The sequence below is a fragment of the Durio zibethinus genome, chromosome 27 (genome assembly GCF_047325235.1).
Source record: "Durio zibethinus cultivar Kanyao isolate XHJ-2024 chromosome 27, ASM4732523v1, whole genome shotgun sequence".
NCBI lineage: Eukaryota > Viridiplantae > Streptophyta > Magnoliopsida > Malvales > Malvaceae > Durio > Durio zibethinus.
The window spans coordinates 913,938-932,409 of NC_143188.1; the positions used below are offsets into that span (position 1 = coordinate 913,938).

The 18,472-nt window shown below is 33.4% G+C and overlaps 2 protein-coding genes across 3 annotated transcripts; one reads left to right on the forward strand and one right to left on the reverse strand.

Moving 5' to 3' along the window:
- Positions 1-1,576: 1,576 nt before the first annotated feature.
- On the reverse strand, positions 1,577-12,671 carry LOC111279598 (uncharacterized). Of its 2 annotated transcripts, none has more exons than XM_022866557.2 (16): positions 12,256-12,671; positions 11,190-11,384; positions 11,007-11,081; positions 10,729-10,896; positions 10,338-10,501; positions 5,854-6,072; positions 5,534-5,660; positions 4,922-5,110; positions 4,562-4,648; positions 4,215-4,372; positions 3,315-3,434; positions 2,928-3,153; positions 2,655-2,714; positions 2,393-2,566; positions 2,182-2,291; positions 1,577-2,069 (listed from the first exon to the last, which is right to left on the reverse strand). In XM_022866557.2, exons 1-16 carry the CDS (start codon positions 12,457-12,459, stop codon positions 1,901-1,903), a joined length of 2,445 nt encoding a protein of 814 aa, XP_022722292.2. In that variant the 5' UTR covers positions 12,460-12,671; the 3' UTR covers positions 1,577-1,900. The 2 variants fall into 2 exon arrangements, with proteins under 2 accessions (XP_022722292.2, XP_022722291.2); XM_022866556.2 differs by having other exon boundaries at positions 4,215-4,375; positions 12,256-12,660.
- Positions 12,672-16,217: 3,546 nt separating this feature from the next.
- Positions 16,218-18,029, forward strand: LOC111279578 (uncharacterized). Its single transcript, XM_022866522.2, has 4 exons — positions 16,218-16,507; positions 16,617-16,672; positions 17,624-17,690; positions 17,789-18,029. Exons 1-4 carry the CDS (start codon positions 16,379-16,381, stop codon positions 17,867-17,869), a joined length of 333 nt encoding a protein of 110 aa, XP_022722257.1. The 5' UTR covers positions 16,218-16,378; the 3' UTR covers positions 17,870-18,029.
- The last annotated feature ends 443 nt before the right edge of the window (positions 18,030-18,472 follow it).

Sequence of the window (18,472 nt, forward strand, 5' to 3'; positions counted from 1 at the left end):
TCTAAACAACTCTATGGGCATGTAGGCAAATTAGGTTAGGTGTGTCAAGCAAAGTAAAATTGATGATTTTGGAAAGGGGAATCTCCAACAAATACAATCATAGATTTCAAAGGCAAAAGTTTCCAAAGCTACAAGCAAATTTGGTTTTCCATTATTTCCATTCAATTGGGAAGTTGGTGACCCAAGTACAAACATAAGGCATGGAATATGGTATCTGATTTCTTAAATGCATTTTACTTATTCTGTTAATAAGTTTTCCTTCACTCAAGTCATTTTCAGAGATCTTTGAAGGGAGGATTCCTATTGAGATTGCAACTTTTTTGTTAGTTATTTCTTAAAAAAACAGTAAATAACATCAGAAGATTAAATAAGATGTAAATTAAAATATATGATTACACTTATTCACAATTACAACGTATTTTTGCTTAATAATAATTTACATTATGTAAAAAAATCAATTTAAAGGTGTTTGATTATCATATCAGAGTATTTAACTCAATGCCAGTGCAGACAGTCCTTTATTCAAAAAGTTGAGATCTAATTTTTTTATTCTCCAATAAAAAATAAAAGGGTTAATTTCATTAATAGATTTTAAATTATAGTGAAATATTTAATTTTATAATTAAAATTTAAAAATATTTAATGCAATACTCGAATTATAAATTTATTAATTAATATAATATTTAAAAATTTATTTATTCATCATATGTTATTATTTGATGTTAGTTACATTAAAAGTAAATAACATGTTAAATAACATACTCATAATTTAAATATTATAATAAAAATTTTTAAAATTTAAGTATTATATTAAATATTTTATTATAATTTAAAAGTCATTTATAATATTATTTCAAAATACAAATATGATGGCAAATGGAATATGAAATAAAGTTTCACTTAATTAGTTAATGTAATTATTTTTAAAAGACGATATCGATAAGTATAAAATTTAAATCCTATAATTTGTAATTTTTTTTATTTTTATTTTTAGACTGAATTATTTTATAAAAAAGTTAAATATGGGCCTGATCAAGGGGGCTTGAAAAGTGGAATTTTGGCCATTTCGTTTCTTCTACATGGTGAAGAACCTATTGGGGGAGCCTACCAAAAGTGCATAATACAAGTCTCCGGTAATCGCTTTGCTTCCTTCCGTGGTGATGATCAAAGTTTTCTATCTCTTTTTTTTGGCATATTTTCTTAAAAATTTTATATGAAAGTGGAATTCAAGAAGGTGCCTTTTGATGGGGTCCCTTTAATCTGACAATCATAGTTCCAGGATGTTTTGCTCATCATTTTTTTTCAAACAAAAGAGGCATAGATTTTTTTCAGGAAAGTTGAGTCACTTCGCCTTTGTTCTGTGTTACCAGGCGTAGTGAATAAGATCCTACCAAATCCTTATATTTTAACACTGTTTTATGAATCTTCTGTATAACAACCTCAGAAGAATTTTCTCTTGAAAACTTTTCTAAGCTCGTTAGGCAATTTTTTTTTTTGGGCAGGTTATAAGGAATTTATTTATTTTTTCCTCTTCAAACTGTATCATTACTTGAAATTTTGACAAAAAGCCTAAACAGACACCAACTTTGGATCATTATGTCCATAAATAAATCTGTCCTTCACCAATGATAAAAGTATGATTCGCTTCACTACCATAAACTTTTAACCAAAATAACTAAATTCAGGGTAACCAAATAAACAAAAGTTGTAGCACGATTCAACTATTTTTTATAGTATGTGGTGGTAATTGCAGCAAAGAAACGCTAGTTTTACAGAACTTTCTTCTTTCTTTCCTTTTTTTTTCTCACTGACATTTATCTATTTGCATGTGTTTCCTAAAGATTAGAGCAAGCTCACCTTCGAATGTCATGCGATTTCCAGGTAAGCGTCTGGTTTGTAATCAGTGAGCAGGGGGTGATGAAAAGAAAATGACGATGAAATATACAAAGAACCCGGCGAGAAGAATTCCTCCATAGACAAAAGTTTGAGAAGAATGTACAGGATATTTGAATTCAATATTGCAGCATCTCATCTTCTCCCTCTCACTGGCCAAAACATTGTCAACATACCTGCATTGAACAGAATGACAAATGCCTACTCAAAATGTTGCTTATATGTGAAACACCAAAATAGAAAGAAAAAGAATGTCTAAAAGTTCACGATGCCATCCAGCTCACTTACTGCTGGGTAAACATGGTGCTTTGAAGGATGTCTGAACTATTCAAATGTGCATCTTGCAGTCGATGGTCATATAACATAGAAGAAAGATCAACAAGTTGTTCCTCAAGGTTCTGTTTTAGTCAAGGAAAGGACTAATAAATAAATAAATAAATAAATAAAAACCACACGAGTCCAATAATTCGATCAGTTAGCAAGATTCGTTGTGACTTACATCTAAGTATTTCTCTAATCGCTCAACTAATTCATGTGGGAAAGGTTCGGGCAGGTTTGTTGTTTTCTTGTAAAACTTCTCCAGCCATAGTTCAGTAGTTGACTTGTTCTTCTTTCCCTTCACAGGTTCACCAAGTGGAGTCTTTAAATATTCAGCAGCAAAAGATTGGACAGCCTGAAGAAAACAGGAAAGATTCAATAAATATCCACTGTAAGTTACCAAATTACACAAACAAGGAGTGGCTAGAGGGAGATAACATTACCTCAGATGTATCACGAATGGTTCTGAGAGCAGAATCTACACGTGCATAAATCGTGTTTCTCTGCCAACAAGATGTAATGTATTTCAGATGCCATTATCCATTAGAATCTACTTGACAACATATAGATACCTACTAGACTAGAAATCCTAGTCAAGATGTAATGTTGCTTCGACCAAATAGACATCAAGTTGCAAAGTGCAATCTTAATGCCTCAGTAGGCTTGTGTATCATGTGATACTCACAAAGAACTTTAACATGATGGAATTAGCTTACTAGTGCAACATCCTGAAGCATTCGACTGATTTGAGATGTATTTGAGAATGGACCAAACGGGTGACAACCAGCAGCCCAGAGCCAATTCACAACAGGCCTTTCATGTATATGAGAAGCCTTTTCATATGGTGCACTTAACCCACCCACAGCAGAAGCAAGCCCTGCTAAAATGTGGCGCTGTGCCTGTGATGGAATAGCATGCCTTCTCTCGGTTTCAGAAACATAACTGGCCGACAAGCCATGGCAAGGCACAAGGAAAGAATGGAAAACAAATAGAGGCGTTAGAAAGCTCCTCAGTCTAGCAAAGTCAAAAATACATAATAGAGCTCAAATTCAAAATTATAATGCAAGGATTTTTTAAAGGAATGAGGAAAAAGTTCTGCTCACCTCAGAGGTATTTTTTGACTTTGATGCTCAAGTACTATGACAACATCATTGCTGGTCCAAACAAGGCTTTCATCCTCCATCATAAGTTGTGGATCCACATCAGCCAATGATAGAACAAAGCTGCAGAAAAATAACTGATTTCTGTCTTATGAATAGCTCTAATATCTATTATACAATCTACAGAATGATCCAGGATATTATTATTTAGGGACATATTATCCAGAATATTATAACACAAATGCAAAGAGTTGATTCAAATATATACCAAAAATTTATTGTACGGTTCTTTATCATAAATTTATACAATGCTAATATGTTAATAATATGAAAATAAAAATCAGCAAAAGTGGTATTGCTTATTGAAGCAACAGCTGTTCTAATTTTGCGAAGAGCATAAAAAATTTGTATAAATACGAACCTCCAAAAACATATTACCTATACAAACTGGATGTTTCTCCAATGTTTTGTATAAAAAGATCATAAAATCAATTTTCAGGTTAATCTCCAGTACTATAAAATGGTTTAGCAGTTCGATTAAATCATGAACAAATTGCCATTAAAACAATCACGGAACCACAAGGCCACAATTTTCTTGATGCTATAACTACTTATCCATGCCTTCCAAATTCAATGCGTAGAACAAATAACTAAGGCTTTTAACTTGGCATTTTAATTCTTAAGGACTCCATTAAGTGCCAGAAGAGAACACTCAAAACTTTTCAATCTCACATAGAAGCTGCAAACACCATTTAACCCAATAAACAGAACAGCAACTACAAAATTGAAGATTATCAGGTAGGATAAAAAAAACCTGTGACGTGTTTTTTGTATTGAAATATCTTATCAGACAACTTGGGCATGATTGCTATTTACAAATGCTTGATGAGTTGGTCTACTCACACGGGAATAACTCTAGTTCCATAAGTTGGATGCAGATCCCCTTTTTTCTTCTGTTTTTTCTTTTTCTTATCCTTGCCACTTTTCGAGTTGTAAGTAGCCCATAGAGGTTTATGCTTCAGAACTGAATCAGTTGAACCCTCGGATTCATCCATCCAGTGCTGCTGAAAGTAAAATTCATGTTATGGCAACAGAGGGAAGGCAAAGAGAGGGAGAATAGCATGGGTGGAAAGAGTGTTTAACCTCAGAACCATGCAAGAGAAAAGTTTAAACTTACAAAAATTTTAGACCTACAACAAATTTATAGTTTGTTCAAACAAGTAAAAAGAATTAAGTGAATATAAACTGACCTGGCGAAGGAAAAACTTATTTGAAAGAGATGGGTCTGCCATTTCAAGCAAACCTGCAGCAAGCACATCTGAAGAGCGTTCCATCTCCTGTGATGAGCCAATAAAAAGCACATAAAATAAATATAACCATCCCTCAATATCCTAAGGAAACTTCAAGACGCAATGATAAGAACAAGTGAGCATTGCCAATAAAACGCAAATTAACTAGATATAACCACCCATCATTATCCTTAGAAAACTTACTTCAAACAGGGCAATGACAAGAAGATATCGATACATATTGATAATATCTAACATAATGAAAGTAATACTCTTAGAATAAAGATGGGCTTAAGAATGCTGAAAAAGAGGAAAACCCACTTCTTTAAGAATGGCACCATCAAGATATGTCTTGGTATGAACATGGAAGCGTCCATCCTTCTTCGTTTCTTGCAAGGAATGGCCCCGCATAGCTTTTGACACAGCAATAGCCAACTTCTCATGATGGTGCAAAGCATGTGACCCCCCAATAATCAACACTTCTTGGTCATCATGAACCAACTTCTTCACCTGAGGAAAACAAAATACCCACATATGAAACTCATTAACTTAGCTTCTTGAGCATCATGTAAAAAATAACTATAGTGCCTTCAGCAAAGCCAGAAAAATCAACCCAAGCAATTCCAGATCTGGTTGTACTCAATTCAAATTTAAAATAAAAAAAAAAAGAATTTGATCCAACTAACAAATAATGCAGAGGTATGTTTTAGATGAATGTTCTTTGCTTTTAATCAGAAGGTTTTAAAAGTAGCCTCCGGGAACTAAAGAATGTTGGAACACAATAATTGCACTGGTTATCAGTTATCTCCACTGTATAATTGACTAAAATTTATCCAGAAATTATTCAAGATAATGAGACAAGAAAAAAGGGCTAAACCCGAACTTTTCAAGCATAAGCAGATATGAAGATGCCATTCCAGATAAGTAACTTACCTCTGATTCAATTGCCTCAATATCTATGCTGTAATTATGACCTTTTTCCATAATATTATACCGGTTATGGTTTTGGAGGACAATAACAGGTATAAGCAACCTTGTGGTCAGATCAACAGTTTCAAACCTGAGTTCACCAAGGACAAACAAATAAGCAGGCTACTGTGAAGGCATAAACCCAGTAAATAAAAATGCTAGTAAGGTACAGAAGTTGAATAGCATGATTCATAAATCATAATCAAACTATGCTTCCATCTTTAATAAGTTAAGAATCATAAAATGTATGTATTAATCACTGAACGAAGATAGTGTAAAATTACCTAACATCTGGAGCCATAACATGCTCAACTGTGGTTGCCACCAAAGCAGCAAGATGCCCCATGAAATTATCATGGGTAGTATGGTCACTAACAGAAGCCAAAGCTCTTGGAAGTAACATACTGCGTATTCGTGGCAATGTCCTTGGACTGACACTTCCTTCTTCAGTTTCAATCTTTCCGTAAGTGCAAGGGCCAGCAGAGAGGTCAATCACAACAAATCTGAACAGCAGAGGCAGAAATGAGTCCCAAAGAAAGAGAAAATCAAAAAAGGAAAAAAACAAAAGAAAGGTTACTGTAGGAAAACACTTATTTACAGCTGGTTGTAATATTGTAATCTGTATATTTATATTTGTATCTCTAGAATTAAGTATTTGTATCCCTAGAATTAAGGATAGAAAATTAGGATAAACAATCCCTTAATTAGAGGATCAGTTTTAGGAAGATTTAGTTTCCTAGTTTACCCACAAGTTAGTTGTATATAAACCTAAGGTGCTTGTATAATTCTTAATTAGCAGTTTTTCAATAGACATTCAGTTTTCCACATAGTTTTATTTCTCAGTTTTTCCACATGGTATCAAAGCTTTAGGCTCTTCTTGGGAAGAAAATTTTTTTAGCCTTCATTGCTGAATTCTATTTCAAGCCTTCATAACCAAATCTTGTTAAATCTTTCAGTCTTTTTTTTTTCCTTAGTTGGCCTTCATTGCCTTGAATTGTCTCTGGTTAAACCTTTACTATTAAGACTTGTTTCAGTTCCGAGAAAGATAACTATGTCAGAGATTGCAGAATTTGCCACTATTACCCAATTTAAGGAAGTGACACCTGGTAAAAACACTGGAATACTATAGAAGTCTCGGGAACAAAAAAAGTTGGATAAAGAAGATATTGAGAAATTAAGAAGCCTATTGAAAACTTTTGAAAAGCCTACTAGGGTATGTTCTTTGGGTAAGGTATCTAGTTCAAGTAAAGCTTCTGATTCTCATGGATTAAATGTCTTGGTTAAGCCTACTACAAGTTCTTGGATTATTGACTCATGAGCCACAGACCATAAAACACATTCCTCACAGAAATTTAGTACATATACTTTGTGTCCCAGTAATAAGAAAATTGTTCTTATAGATGGTTCACTTACTATACTGGCAAGATTAGGAGATGTTCAAATTAATCCCTTGTTTGTTCTTAAAAATGTTCTTCATGTTCCTAGATTGTTTACTAATATGATATCTATACAAAAACTTACCAGAGACATAAATTGCAAAGTGACTTTTTATCCCTTTTATTCTGAATTTCAGAACCAGAGTTTGGGGAAGAGGATTGGACTTGCTCAGTAGAATGATAGACTATACCATCTTGAGACATCAAACAATACAAGTAATATCAAGAATAGTTTACCTTTGTCATTTTTTTTTTTTTTTGAAAAATCTCTCAATAAAGACAAAATCTAGCTTTATCATTTTTATCTTGGACATTGTTCTTTTGGAACTTTGAAAAACGTGTTTCCTTCTTTGTTCAAAGGATTAAATGCTGAAAATTTTCATTGTGATGTTTGTGAGCTTGCAAAGAATAGACGTGTGTCTTTTCCAGTTAGCAATAAAAAAAGTTCTACTCCTTTTTATTTGATTCATAGTGACATATATGGTCCATTTACAATTCCTAATTTTTTTGTGCAAGGTGATTTGTTTCTTTCATAGATGATTGTACCAGGATCTATTGGATATTTTTACTTATATCCAAATCAGATGTGAATAGTGTGTTTTTAAGCTTCCAAAACATGATCCAAAATCAATTTAGAGTGAAAATCAAAATATTTAGGTCTAATAATACAAGAGACTATTTCAACAAAAGTTTATCTACCTATTTCCAAAAAAAAGGGATTATCTCTGAGTCATTTTGTGTTAATACTCCATAGCATAATGGAGTGACAGACAGGAAAAACAATCATTTACTAGCCACAACCCGAGCTTTACTTTTTCAAGCAAACGTACCCAAATCCTACAAGAAAGAAGTTATTCTCACTGCCACACATATTATAAATAGGTTACCTTCAAGGGTTTTGAGATTTAAAACTCCTATGGAACTACTCTCACAATTCTATTCAAACTTTAGCACCACAAACAACCTCACACCTAGGATATTTGGTTGTACATCATTTGTTCATGTTCACAGTCATAATAGGGGGAAGTTGGATCCTAGAGCAATTAAGTGCATTTTTGTGGGGTATTCATCAACTCAGAAAGGGTACAAATGCTATCATCCTCCTGTCAAAAAATTCTGTGTCTGCAGATGTCACTTTTGAAGAAAGTAAACCATTTTTTACTCAACCTTATCTTCAGAGAGAGACTTCATTCATGGAAGATAAGGATAAAGACTTTTTTTTGCTTGATTTGTCCTCTTCAACATTTTCACCCATTAATTCTTCTGAGTCTAAACTCGTTTCTTCTGAGTTCAAGTCAAATACTGAATTTGAGTTTGAACCCATTCTAAACACAGAAGATGTGATCAAGGATAATATTGTTCTTGATTCTATGAAAGAATTATAGGTGTACTCAAGAAGGAAAGTTCCAGATCTTGAAACAGTGCAAGTCCAAGAACTTGATCCTAACTACGGAAATGAGGTAACTATAGTCTTTGACTCTGTTTCTCAAAATGAGCATGAATCTCTTAAAACTATGACTAGTGATTACGATCTACCTATTGCCATTAGGAAAGGAACCGGAGAATGTACTAAGTATCCACTATACCCAATCTCTAATTTTGTGTCATTTGAAAAATTCTCATCACCCCACAAAACTTTCCTTATGAGCCTAAACACTATTCCTATTCGAGGCATTGTCCAGTGAGAAATGGAGGCAAGCCATGAAAATAGAAATGGAGGCCTTAGAGAAAAATAAGACATAGGAACTAGTAGAGTTGCCTAAAGGAAAAAATCTAGTTTGATGTAAATGGGTTTTCATTGTAAAATACAAGGTGGATTGTACTGTTGAAAGACATAAAACTGGGTTGGTGGCTAAGGCTACACTCAAACTTATGGAGCGGATTATTAGGAAACTTTTGCTCCAGTTGCCAAGATGAATACAAGTAGGATTTTGTTATCATTGGCTGCAAATTACAATTGGCAGCTTCAACAATTTGATGTAAAGAATGCTTTTCTACATGGTGATTTGGAAAAAGAAATATATATGAAGGTTCCATCGGGGTTTGGAGGTCATCCAGAAGCAAACAAAGTACACAAGCTGAAAAAGGCATTATGTGGCCTTAAATAGTCTCCTAGGGTTTGGTTTGGGAGATTTGCCAAAGTGATGCTAGCAATGGAATATAAGCAGAGTCAAGGGGATCACACATTGTTTATCAAGTACTCTAATTTAGGGAGAGTCATAGTTCTATTAGTGTATATTGATGATATAATTTTAATCAGAGATAATGACAAAGAGAAAGAATCTCTAAAACAGTGTGTGGCTAGAAAATTTGAGATAAAAGAGCTAGGGAGATTGAAGTACTTCCTAGGAATTGAAGTAGCCCACTTGTGGCATGGTATTTTAATCTCACAAAAGAAATATGTAATGGATCTTTTGAAGGAAACTGGGATGCTTGCATGTAAACCTGCAAATACCCCTATAGATCCTAATCATAAACTTAGATAACCTAATGAAGATGCTATTATAGATAGAGAGATGTACCAAAGATTAATTGGAAGACTCATTTATCTTTCACATACTAGACCTAATATAGCATATGCTATGAGTGTGATAAGTCAATTTATGCATAATCCTAAAGAAGTGCACCTATAGACTGTCTACTGTGTGTTGCACTATTTGAAGGCTAATCCTGGGAAAGGTATCTTATTCAAAAAAAATTCAAGGTTGGTTCTAAAAGCATATACAGATGTAGATTATGCAGGTTCAATAACTGATAGAAGATTATGCAGGTTCAATAACTGATAGAAGATTATGCAGGTTCAATAACTGATAGAACCAAGGGTCAACTTGCAAATGTATTGACTAAAGGTCTCAACAGTGCAACATTTCAAGAAATTATTTTCAAGTTGGGAATGGAAAACACCTATTCACCAACTTGATGGAGAGTGTGGTAAAACACTTATTTACAGCTGGTTGTAATATTGTAATTTGTATATTTATATTTGTATCTCTAGAATTAAGTATTTGTATCCCTAGAATTAAGGACAAAAAATTAGAATAGACAATTCCTCAATTAGAGGATCGGTTTTAAGAAGATTCAGTTTCCTAGTTTACTCACTAACTAGTTGTATATAAACCTAAGGTGTTTGTATAGTTCTTAATAAGCAGTTTTTCACACAGTTTTATTTCTTAATTTTTCCATAGTTACACAATAGCTGATTGAGAAGTCAAATTTATGCTATCAAATATCTTCTTAACATTTCTTACCTAGCAGTTCTTACTCAAAAGTCCATATATCAGAAACTCAAAAGTTAAACTTCTTTTGATGAAGTAATGCAATTAAAAACAGACCTTCCAGAGCCCAGCCAAACTTGAGACGCTCCTCCTCCATTATATCGATATCTATAAATGTAGTCTCCCTCTTGTTTTTTCATATCTTCATCAGTCAGCGGCGTAAGTTTGCCAAACATCAAACTATCAAGATCAACCTCCTTATTCCTAGGATCCATTCTGACCTAAAAAAGAGGCAGAATCATTCACCATTGCATCAAAAAAGAAAAATTCAAAACTATGCATACTTGAAAGAAAAAACTAAATTGCTAGGAATAATCAGAAACACGGGTTTCTAGAATTTGTTTAAACTTTTCAGAAATGTGAGATGGACCAAAAATAGTATCAGTATCAGCAAACTTTCGTACAGATAAAGCACAGAATTTGAAATTTGAAAATTAGAGTTATATACCTTGTCAAAGTTAACAATAAATATAGCAGTTGGTGCAGGTCTATCCATTTCTTTAGCAGAATATCCCTCAGTTTCGATGTCAAATAAATATGAATATAGCTTTTGGAATATTGGCTCTACAGCTGTTGCATCCACCTCAAATAGGGGCACCTCTCTTCCAAAATCAAACTAAGATGTAAAAAAGGAAATTTAGATCTTCATTTCTAAAAGATTCAATATACTTAATATTCCTTTCCCTAATCAAGAGTAATAGTAAATTATGAAGTAATGTGGTAAACCTCTCTTGCAGAACCAGCAGGAACCATGGCCTCCTTAAGTGCCTTCTCAAGCGCAATCAATTCAGGCTGTCCTGCCTAGAGTACAAAACATATGTGAACAACATTAGCAACTCAGTTAGATCTCTAGCTGAAGCTTAAACCAGTAGCAATTCTTAAGATGCAATAAGGAATGAAAAAGCTTACAGGAAATGTGTTATAAACAAGATGATGTTCTATATCAAGGGGCTCCTCAGTCTCAAGACACGAAGGTCTATGAGAGGGAAAGCTCATTCTCAGAAACTCCTCCAATTTCGGTGCATCAACAGCGTACCGATAGCCACCATCTCCATTGAGACCAACTAGCACAACATTCACTTCCAGTGGAACCTGAAAGGGAACCTGCACAAGAAAACCTATTCTAATCATAACCAGAGATGAGGAAAACCAACCTAACAGTCACTACATCTTCAAGTTTCTATAAATTTCTAGAACGCAATTCAAAATTTTAATTACAGTTTAGCAGAGATCAACTAAGTAGCTCAAACTCAGTCATTTCGAGTCCTATAATTTTCACAACTTCATCGTTCCAAAAAAATCAATAAAACTAACCTAACAGTCACTACATCTTCAAATTTCTAGAGATTTCTTGAACAGAATTCAAAATTTTAATTACATTTTAGCAGAGACCAACTATGTAGCTCAAACTCAGTCATTTCGAGTCCTATAACCTAACAGTCACTGCAACTTCGAGTTTCTAGAGATTTCTAGAATGCAATTCAAATTTTTAATTACATTTTAGCAGAGATCAACTATGTAGCTCAAACTCAGTCATTTCAAGTCCTATAACCTAACAGTCACTGCATCTTCAAGTTTCTAGAGGTTTCTAGAGATTTCTAGAACGCAATTCAAATTTTTAATTACATTTCAACTATGTAGCACAAAGTCAGTCATTTCGAGTCCTATAATTTTCACAACTTCAACATTCTAAAATAATCAATAAAATTAACCTAACAGTCACTACATCTTCAAGTTTCTAGAGATTTCTAGAACGCAAATCAAATTTTTAATTACATTTTAGCAGAGATAAACTATGTGGCTCAAACTAAGTCATTTCAAGTCCTATAATTTTTGCAACTTCAACGTTCTAAAAGAATCAATGAAACGAAAACCGCTCGATGATTACAGGAAAAAAGAAGAGAATTGGAGTGGAAAAAGTCGATATTAATTTCTTTAGTGATTTAATAAGATTTTTAGAGCGAGAATCGGATACCTCGGCACGCGTGTGGAGCGTGCGGCGAACATCGGATCGGACGCTGTCGCGGACGTCGAGGAAGGCGCTGTGATGCCAGTGAGGGTGACCGGGATCTCTCTTGAATGCTTGTTGAGCAGACTCGGAGTGAGTTGCGAGACCACTCAATGCGACCAGAAGTAGCGTGTAGGGTAAAATAGACGGTAACCTTGATCTTGATTCCATTAGCTACAATTTCAGAAATAAAGAGACAACAAATAGTGAAATACTACTAGTTAATTTTCAATGAGCTAAAGCTTTGTAGCCATGGTCAGAATAGTGAAAATCGAAGAGAGTTTTTTGGTTTGGTTACGGTGACCGGCGATGACTCGCGCTAGACTGAATCGTGAATGAATTTCCATTTTCCATAATGGTCCCTGCTTTTGTGGATAAATTACGAGTTGTCCTCGAAATATGTTGTGATCTGATGGGCGTTAATGGGCCTTCTAATTTGGGCAAATGGATTTTCAACTTGGTGCAGCCCATCCCATAGAAAATACTCCTTTGGTTCCTATTTATTTGTTTTGCATCAACTTCTACTGAGTTGAAAAAAAAAATCGATTTTAATATATTTAATATTAAAATTAATTTTTTATAAAATTAAACTTATATGATTTTTAATGTTAAAACGTAAAAAAAATCATAAAAAATAATTTTAAAATATAAAAATAAGAATTTTAAATGTTTAAAAAACCAAATAAGATATAATCTTGATACATTCCAAAAATAAAATGGATAAAAAAATGGGAAGAGGGCGTAACTATTTGTCTTTCTATTGTTATTCTTTTAAGGGATAATACATAACATGACCCCTAAATTGTAATAATTTTTTTAATGTGGTATCTAAATTAAAAAAATTTAATCAAACATTTAAACTTTAATTTCATATATTAAATTGCTCCAACTCCTTAATAGGTTAGAATGATACTGATTTGATATTTAAATATTGAAATTAATAACACATAATTGTCACGTGACAATGATGAAACTGTCATATATTATTTTTAAAAAATAAAAATAATTAAAAAAAAAATTATATGTGTCAATCATATTTAGATTATATGACAATCATGAGTCATCCACATTAGTATTTAAATACTACGTTAATAATATTTTAACAGTGTTAAAAGTAAGACAATTTAATATAAAAAAATATAGTTTAGATAATTAAATTTTCTTGTAAGTACTTAACGTAAAAAGTGCAATAATTTAGAGGTCAAATGAAGTATTATCTCTTGTTTTAATTAAAAAAGAGATCTTTGCCAACAATTAGTGATTAGTGATATGTTGATAAGTTATTAATCAAATATATATATATATATATATGTTCATTCAAACATGTTGATATGCAGACACTTGATCTTTTTAACCTAGTAAAATGCAGAGACGGAGTCAAGTGATGTTCACTAGTTGTGCTAAACATTGCTGCAAATCTTGACTTGTTTGCTTGCCATTTGAACGTTGCAACCAAAGCTTTGAGCAGTGACCCAAAGACACTATATTATTACTAAGCATGAATTACTTGATCGCATGATGCCATTGGAAGGCAAAGATGACATTCATTTAATTAGACCGAGGAATTACATAGGATTTGCAGTAAAAGCTGGTTATACTCTTTAATATTTTACAAATTTGAATCCTCTTAAAGCAACTGCTCTCTGCTACCCCAATATCCGAGGACAGGCGAAGGCAGAAAATTGATAAAGGAGGGACTAGATAATAATTTAGTGTCGATAAAACTCGACTAGAAGCATTTGGGTTTGTGAATCAGTGGATGGTAACTGAGAAAGAGTAGTTTAGCTGGCTGAATAAAAGAAGGAACAGAAGTGGGGAAGATTCTAAAGGCTGCAGAGAGGGAGCTAACAACAAATTGTCAACCATGGAATGCAATGACATCAAGAAGAGGCCTAATCAAGTTCAGAAAATTGAAGGTCATCTACTGCCTCCATCAAAATGGCGTGAAAATAATTTTACCTTCAATAATTATCGAAATAAGGACAAAATCTTACTGCATGTGGATAACTCTATCAGAAATAAAAGCATAAATAATATAGGCATGTTCATTGGTTCAGGAAGTCTAAATTTTCCCTTAATTGGTTCCCTGTTTCGTATAAACATAGATCTAGAAACCTGCATCAATACAAACATGAAATTGAAGACATGACATTATGATTTACCGAGTATGATTATGAAATTGAGAAATAGGTTAGTGAATTGAATTTTATAAGAGATTTGTTTGGAATTGATTAGATATTATTTAATGGATAAAAAGACTTACAGAAGAGGAATTTTAAGAGAAAATGAATTCTTAATAGATAAGTTTATATGTTTATAAATAGATGAAATACGAGAAAAAAATAAAGGAGTCGTAAGATTTTATGAGATAAATAATTCATAGAATTATTGGAGATTTACGTCCAATGAGTGTATATATTTGAATATTTGTAAGTAGATTAGAGGAGATTGAAATATTTCATGTGTATATGGATATATATGTTTGTGAATGGATTAGAAAAAACTGAAATGATCCGCATTGTTATAGTGCCTAGGTACATATAGTTATGTGTTTGTTTGAGTTAGAATATTCTATAAAATTAAAAGAGATTGAAAATGTTTATCGGTATTGGTTCTGAATGATTGGTTTGATATTTATTTATAATTCTCTACAACTAGTAAATATTTTTTTTCATTCTTAGATATAGGTCGGTTAAATTGAATCACATTAAATTATTATTTTTTATGTGTTTGATTAATTATTTGATTTCACTTCCGTTAACATGATTGGATTGAAATTATTTAACCTAACAGCTGATATATCTAATCAGTTCTCAAAGACGCATGAAAATGGAAGCAACCAAGAATAAGAATTCATTGATTTTAGTTGATTCAACTGTGGTTTTTGCAAAGACATTCTTGTCTAGGATAATTGTACCCCATGGCTAGACAGATTGGAGCTACGAAAATCGATCCATGGTAAGAAATTCCGCCTTGTTATTCATGTAAAATTTATGCTTCACTTTCTCTTTCCTTGTTCACAGGCAGCTCCATCTTCTCTTGTCTGATCCAAGCCTGTTTTATGAATGTAAACAGTGACCAGGATCTGAAACAAATGCGCGAGTTCCTTGGGCAAAACAACTGACAGAAAAGGAAGCTGCGTGCTATTGATTTTATAAATGGCAAGCATTGGCTGCCAGTATGGCTATGAACTTAAATTGCTGTAGTTCCATAAATGAGAGCTTTCACGATCCTTGTGGCATTTGACTGTCCCCAGGCTTCCCTACCTGCTGAAGTTGGCTGGTTTCATGCATAGTCTGGCCTGTAGGCCTTAAGCTCAGATGGAAACAGACGTTATAAGCTACTTTTTCTCTCCATATGAATGATATTTGCATCCAGGGAAAGATTTATTAGGCCCAAAGTGTTGATAAGATCTATGATGGATGGGCAATTTAAACCCGCAATGTGCAATTTATCTAAGTTCATTCCTATAATTACATTTAAAAGATCACATAGAACATTCTTTTTTTTTTTTATTCTCAAATATAGCATTAATTAATTATAATTTATCTCCCGCTAAGTCGGGTAATTTTTTTGGTCAATTTTTATTTTTAATATATTTATGATTATATAATATAACAATCATAAGAAAATTTAATCCGCACATTAAATATTATAAAATATTAAAATTTTAAATAATTAATTGATTTTGGATTTAAAAAAAAAAACGCAGAAATCATTAAAAAATAATATTGAATGTGTTTAATTTGGGCCAACTTGCTAATGATCTGTGAGATTTTGGCCAATGGGCTACATGTCTTTTCTTTAATCTAAGCAGGCCCAAATTTTTATTCAAAATGGGCCTAATAACCCAATTGGAGTTGTAAATTTGGGACAATCTAGCTTCATTGGACCAATTTTTTATTTAAAATATGGGCCTTAAGAAACCCACGACATTGATGATTTCACTGTCTCCGTCTTTGTTCTTGAACTGAAATTCAGGTCGATCCGAACTGGAACAACATTAGGGTTTTAGCTTTGGAAGCTTCTTCTGTCTGGTCTCCCTTACCCTATTAGTAAGCAAAAGCATCAGCTTAGGAAGAAGCAAACGATGGAAGCTGGAGATGGAGGCGTTGACAGAGTCGTTGACTCTAAGGATTTGCAGCAACAGAGCAAAGCCTTCGACAAACTCACCGACCGTGTCGAAGATCGCCAGCTTGATTCTTCTCGCGCCAAATCGGTCCTCTTTCTATCAAAATTTACTTTCTTTATTTGTAGAATTGCTAGTAAAAAAAGAGAGGGTAATTTAGTCCTTTTCTTAGCTCATGGGTTTGTTGTTGACGTGGCAGGCCATGGCATCAATTGCAGCTTCAGCTGAAGCGGAAAAGAATGCTATGAGATTGAGGTTTGGTTTATGTTTTCTTTTATAATTTTATTTCTGTAGTTTTCTGGTAAGAGAAAGCTTGATTTTTGTTTGAATTGGAATTGATTCTTGAATCTTGACTATTTAAATTGAATTTTAGTTCCAATTAGGCGCCTCTTTTGGTATGTTTTGTTGGATTTTGAGATTTTGTTATGGCAGGGGAGACGATTGCTTTTCTTGAAAAACTCAGTTTGATTGGACTGGAATCTGTAGAATTTGAGTTTGCTTTATGTTGTTTCATTATGTTTCATCAATGTTTCATCTGATGTCATTATGTTTCATAAATGCGTGATAATGTTCCGGACATGCTATGAGTTTTAGTTAGCAAAGGGTGTTATACTGTTATTTCCATTAATTGGTATTATGGGAAGGAAATGCTAGTTTCCTAAAATTATCAAAAGCTTTGTATGTGGTAATTTGAGGTAATGGGATAACTTAAAGAATTCTATGGGTACTATTAAAACACGGAAGGGGCCTTATCCTTTTAGTCGATGCTTAAGTATGCATGAATCGATAAGCAAGATTTTTAGCCTGCTAAAAGCTCGTAATCTAATATGCTTCTAATGACATCAGATTGAATGCTGTTGAGATTGATATCACGCAGTATTAATCGCTGTCAACTGGATAATGGTAGTAGATTTCTGTTTATAATCCTTTTATTCTTCCTTGGCCATTTTATTAGGGATCCCCTAAATATGATTGCAGTATCATAATTTGTAGGCCTTTTGAAATGTAAGATTCGATGTTGTAGTTTTTCAATTTCTAAACTCTCACCTGCTTTTTAATTACTCGGTCATCCTAATGTGGACTGCAGCATGAACTCTTTCTCAATTCGCTTCCTCGAGTAATCCAGTTTCTTGTTTGACTTACAGATTTTTTGAATTTGTGCTCAATGCTTATTTGTAGCGAATGTTACATTTTTGTTCCATACAGAGAGAAAGAATTAGCTGCTGTAAAGATCAATGCGGCTGATGTGGATATCATCGCAAACGAACTAGAGGTTGGCTTCCTTATGCTGTGCTTTTAATGTCTCTTATCTTGTGTCTAAGTACTATGCCAAAGATTCTAATACATTTTTATCTTTTCCACTGGAAAAAGTTGGACAAAAAGGTGGCTGAGAGAACTCTTCGTGAGCATAAGGGTGATGCTGTTGCTGCTATTCGATCCTTGCTTAACTAAACCGAGTTGGTGAGCCAAATTGTTTTTTCTAAAGTTTTTGACAACCATTTGTAAGATGGAGGTCATTTGAAATGTCAACATGAATAGCTTCAGCACAGTCATCATCAGTGTAAACCATTCCGTTTTAACAATGCCGGCAGCTATGATTATTGATTTCCTATCTGGATGTTTTACTGTTATAGTTTTACATGTATGTTCTAACTTCATTTTCTTGCATTCAATATGAACAACATAAGTGACTTCAAAATGTGGGAAAAGAAATTTTCTCATTTGAACCCAGCATTAGAAAGGTCTCGATCTTCTTGTAAGCTATCATGAAGCTTTTAAAGTATGCATGTCTTGATTTGCTGATCACGCATGGCAAGCTATAGGGCATGTTCAATGCAGCTCCAACTTGATTAGACATGAAAGATCCAAAACCTAGGAATCTGGTGTGCTTTGAGTTTTCATGTTTCACATTGATGTGTAGTTGCATGTATAATCATATGAACATTTGGTTCCAATGTTGGCTCGATGGAGATGGATAGCTTGTTTGTTTTTGCGTCAGCCGCCAGGCCTAGTGCCATATCCACTTCCAATGTTGTGGAACCTCCACAATTGTCG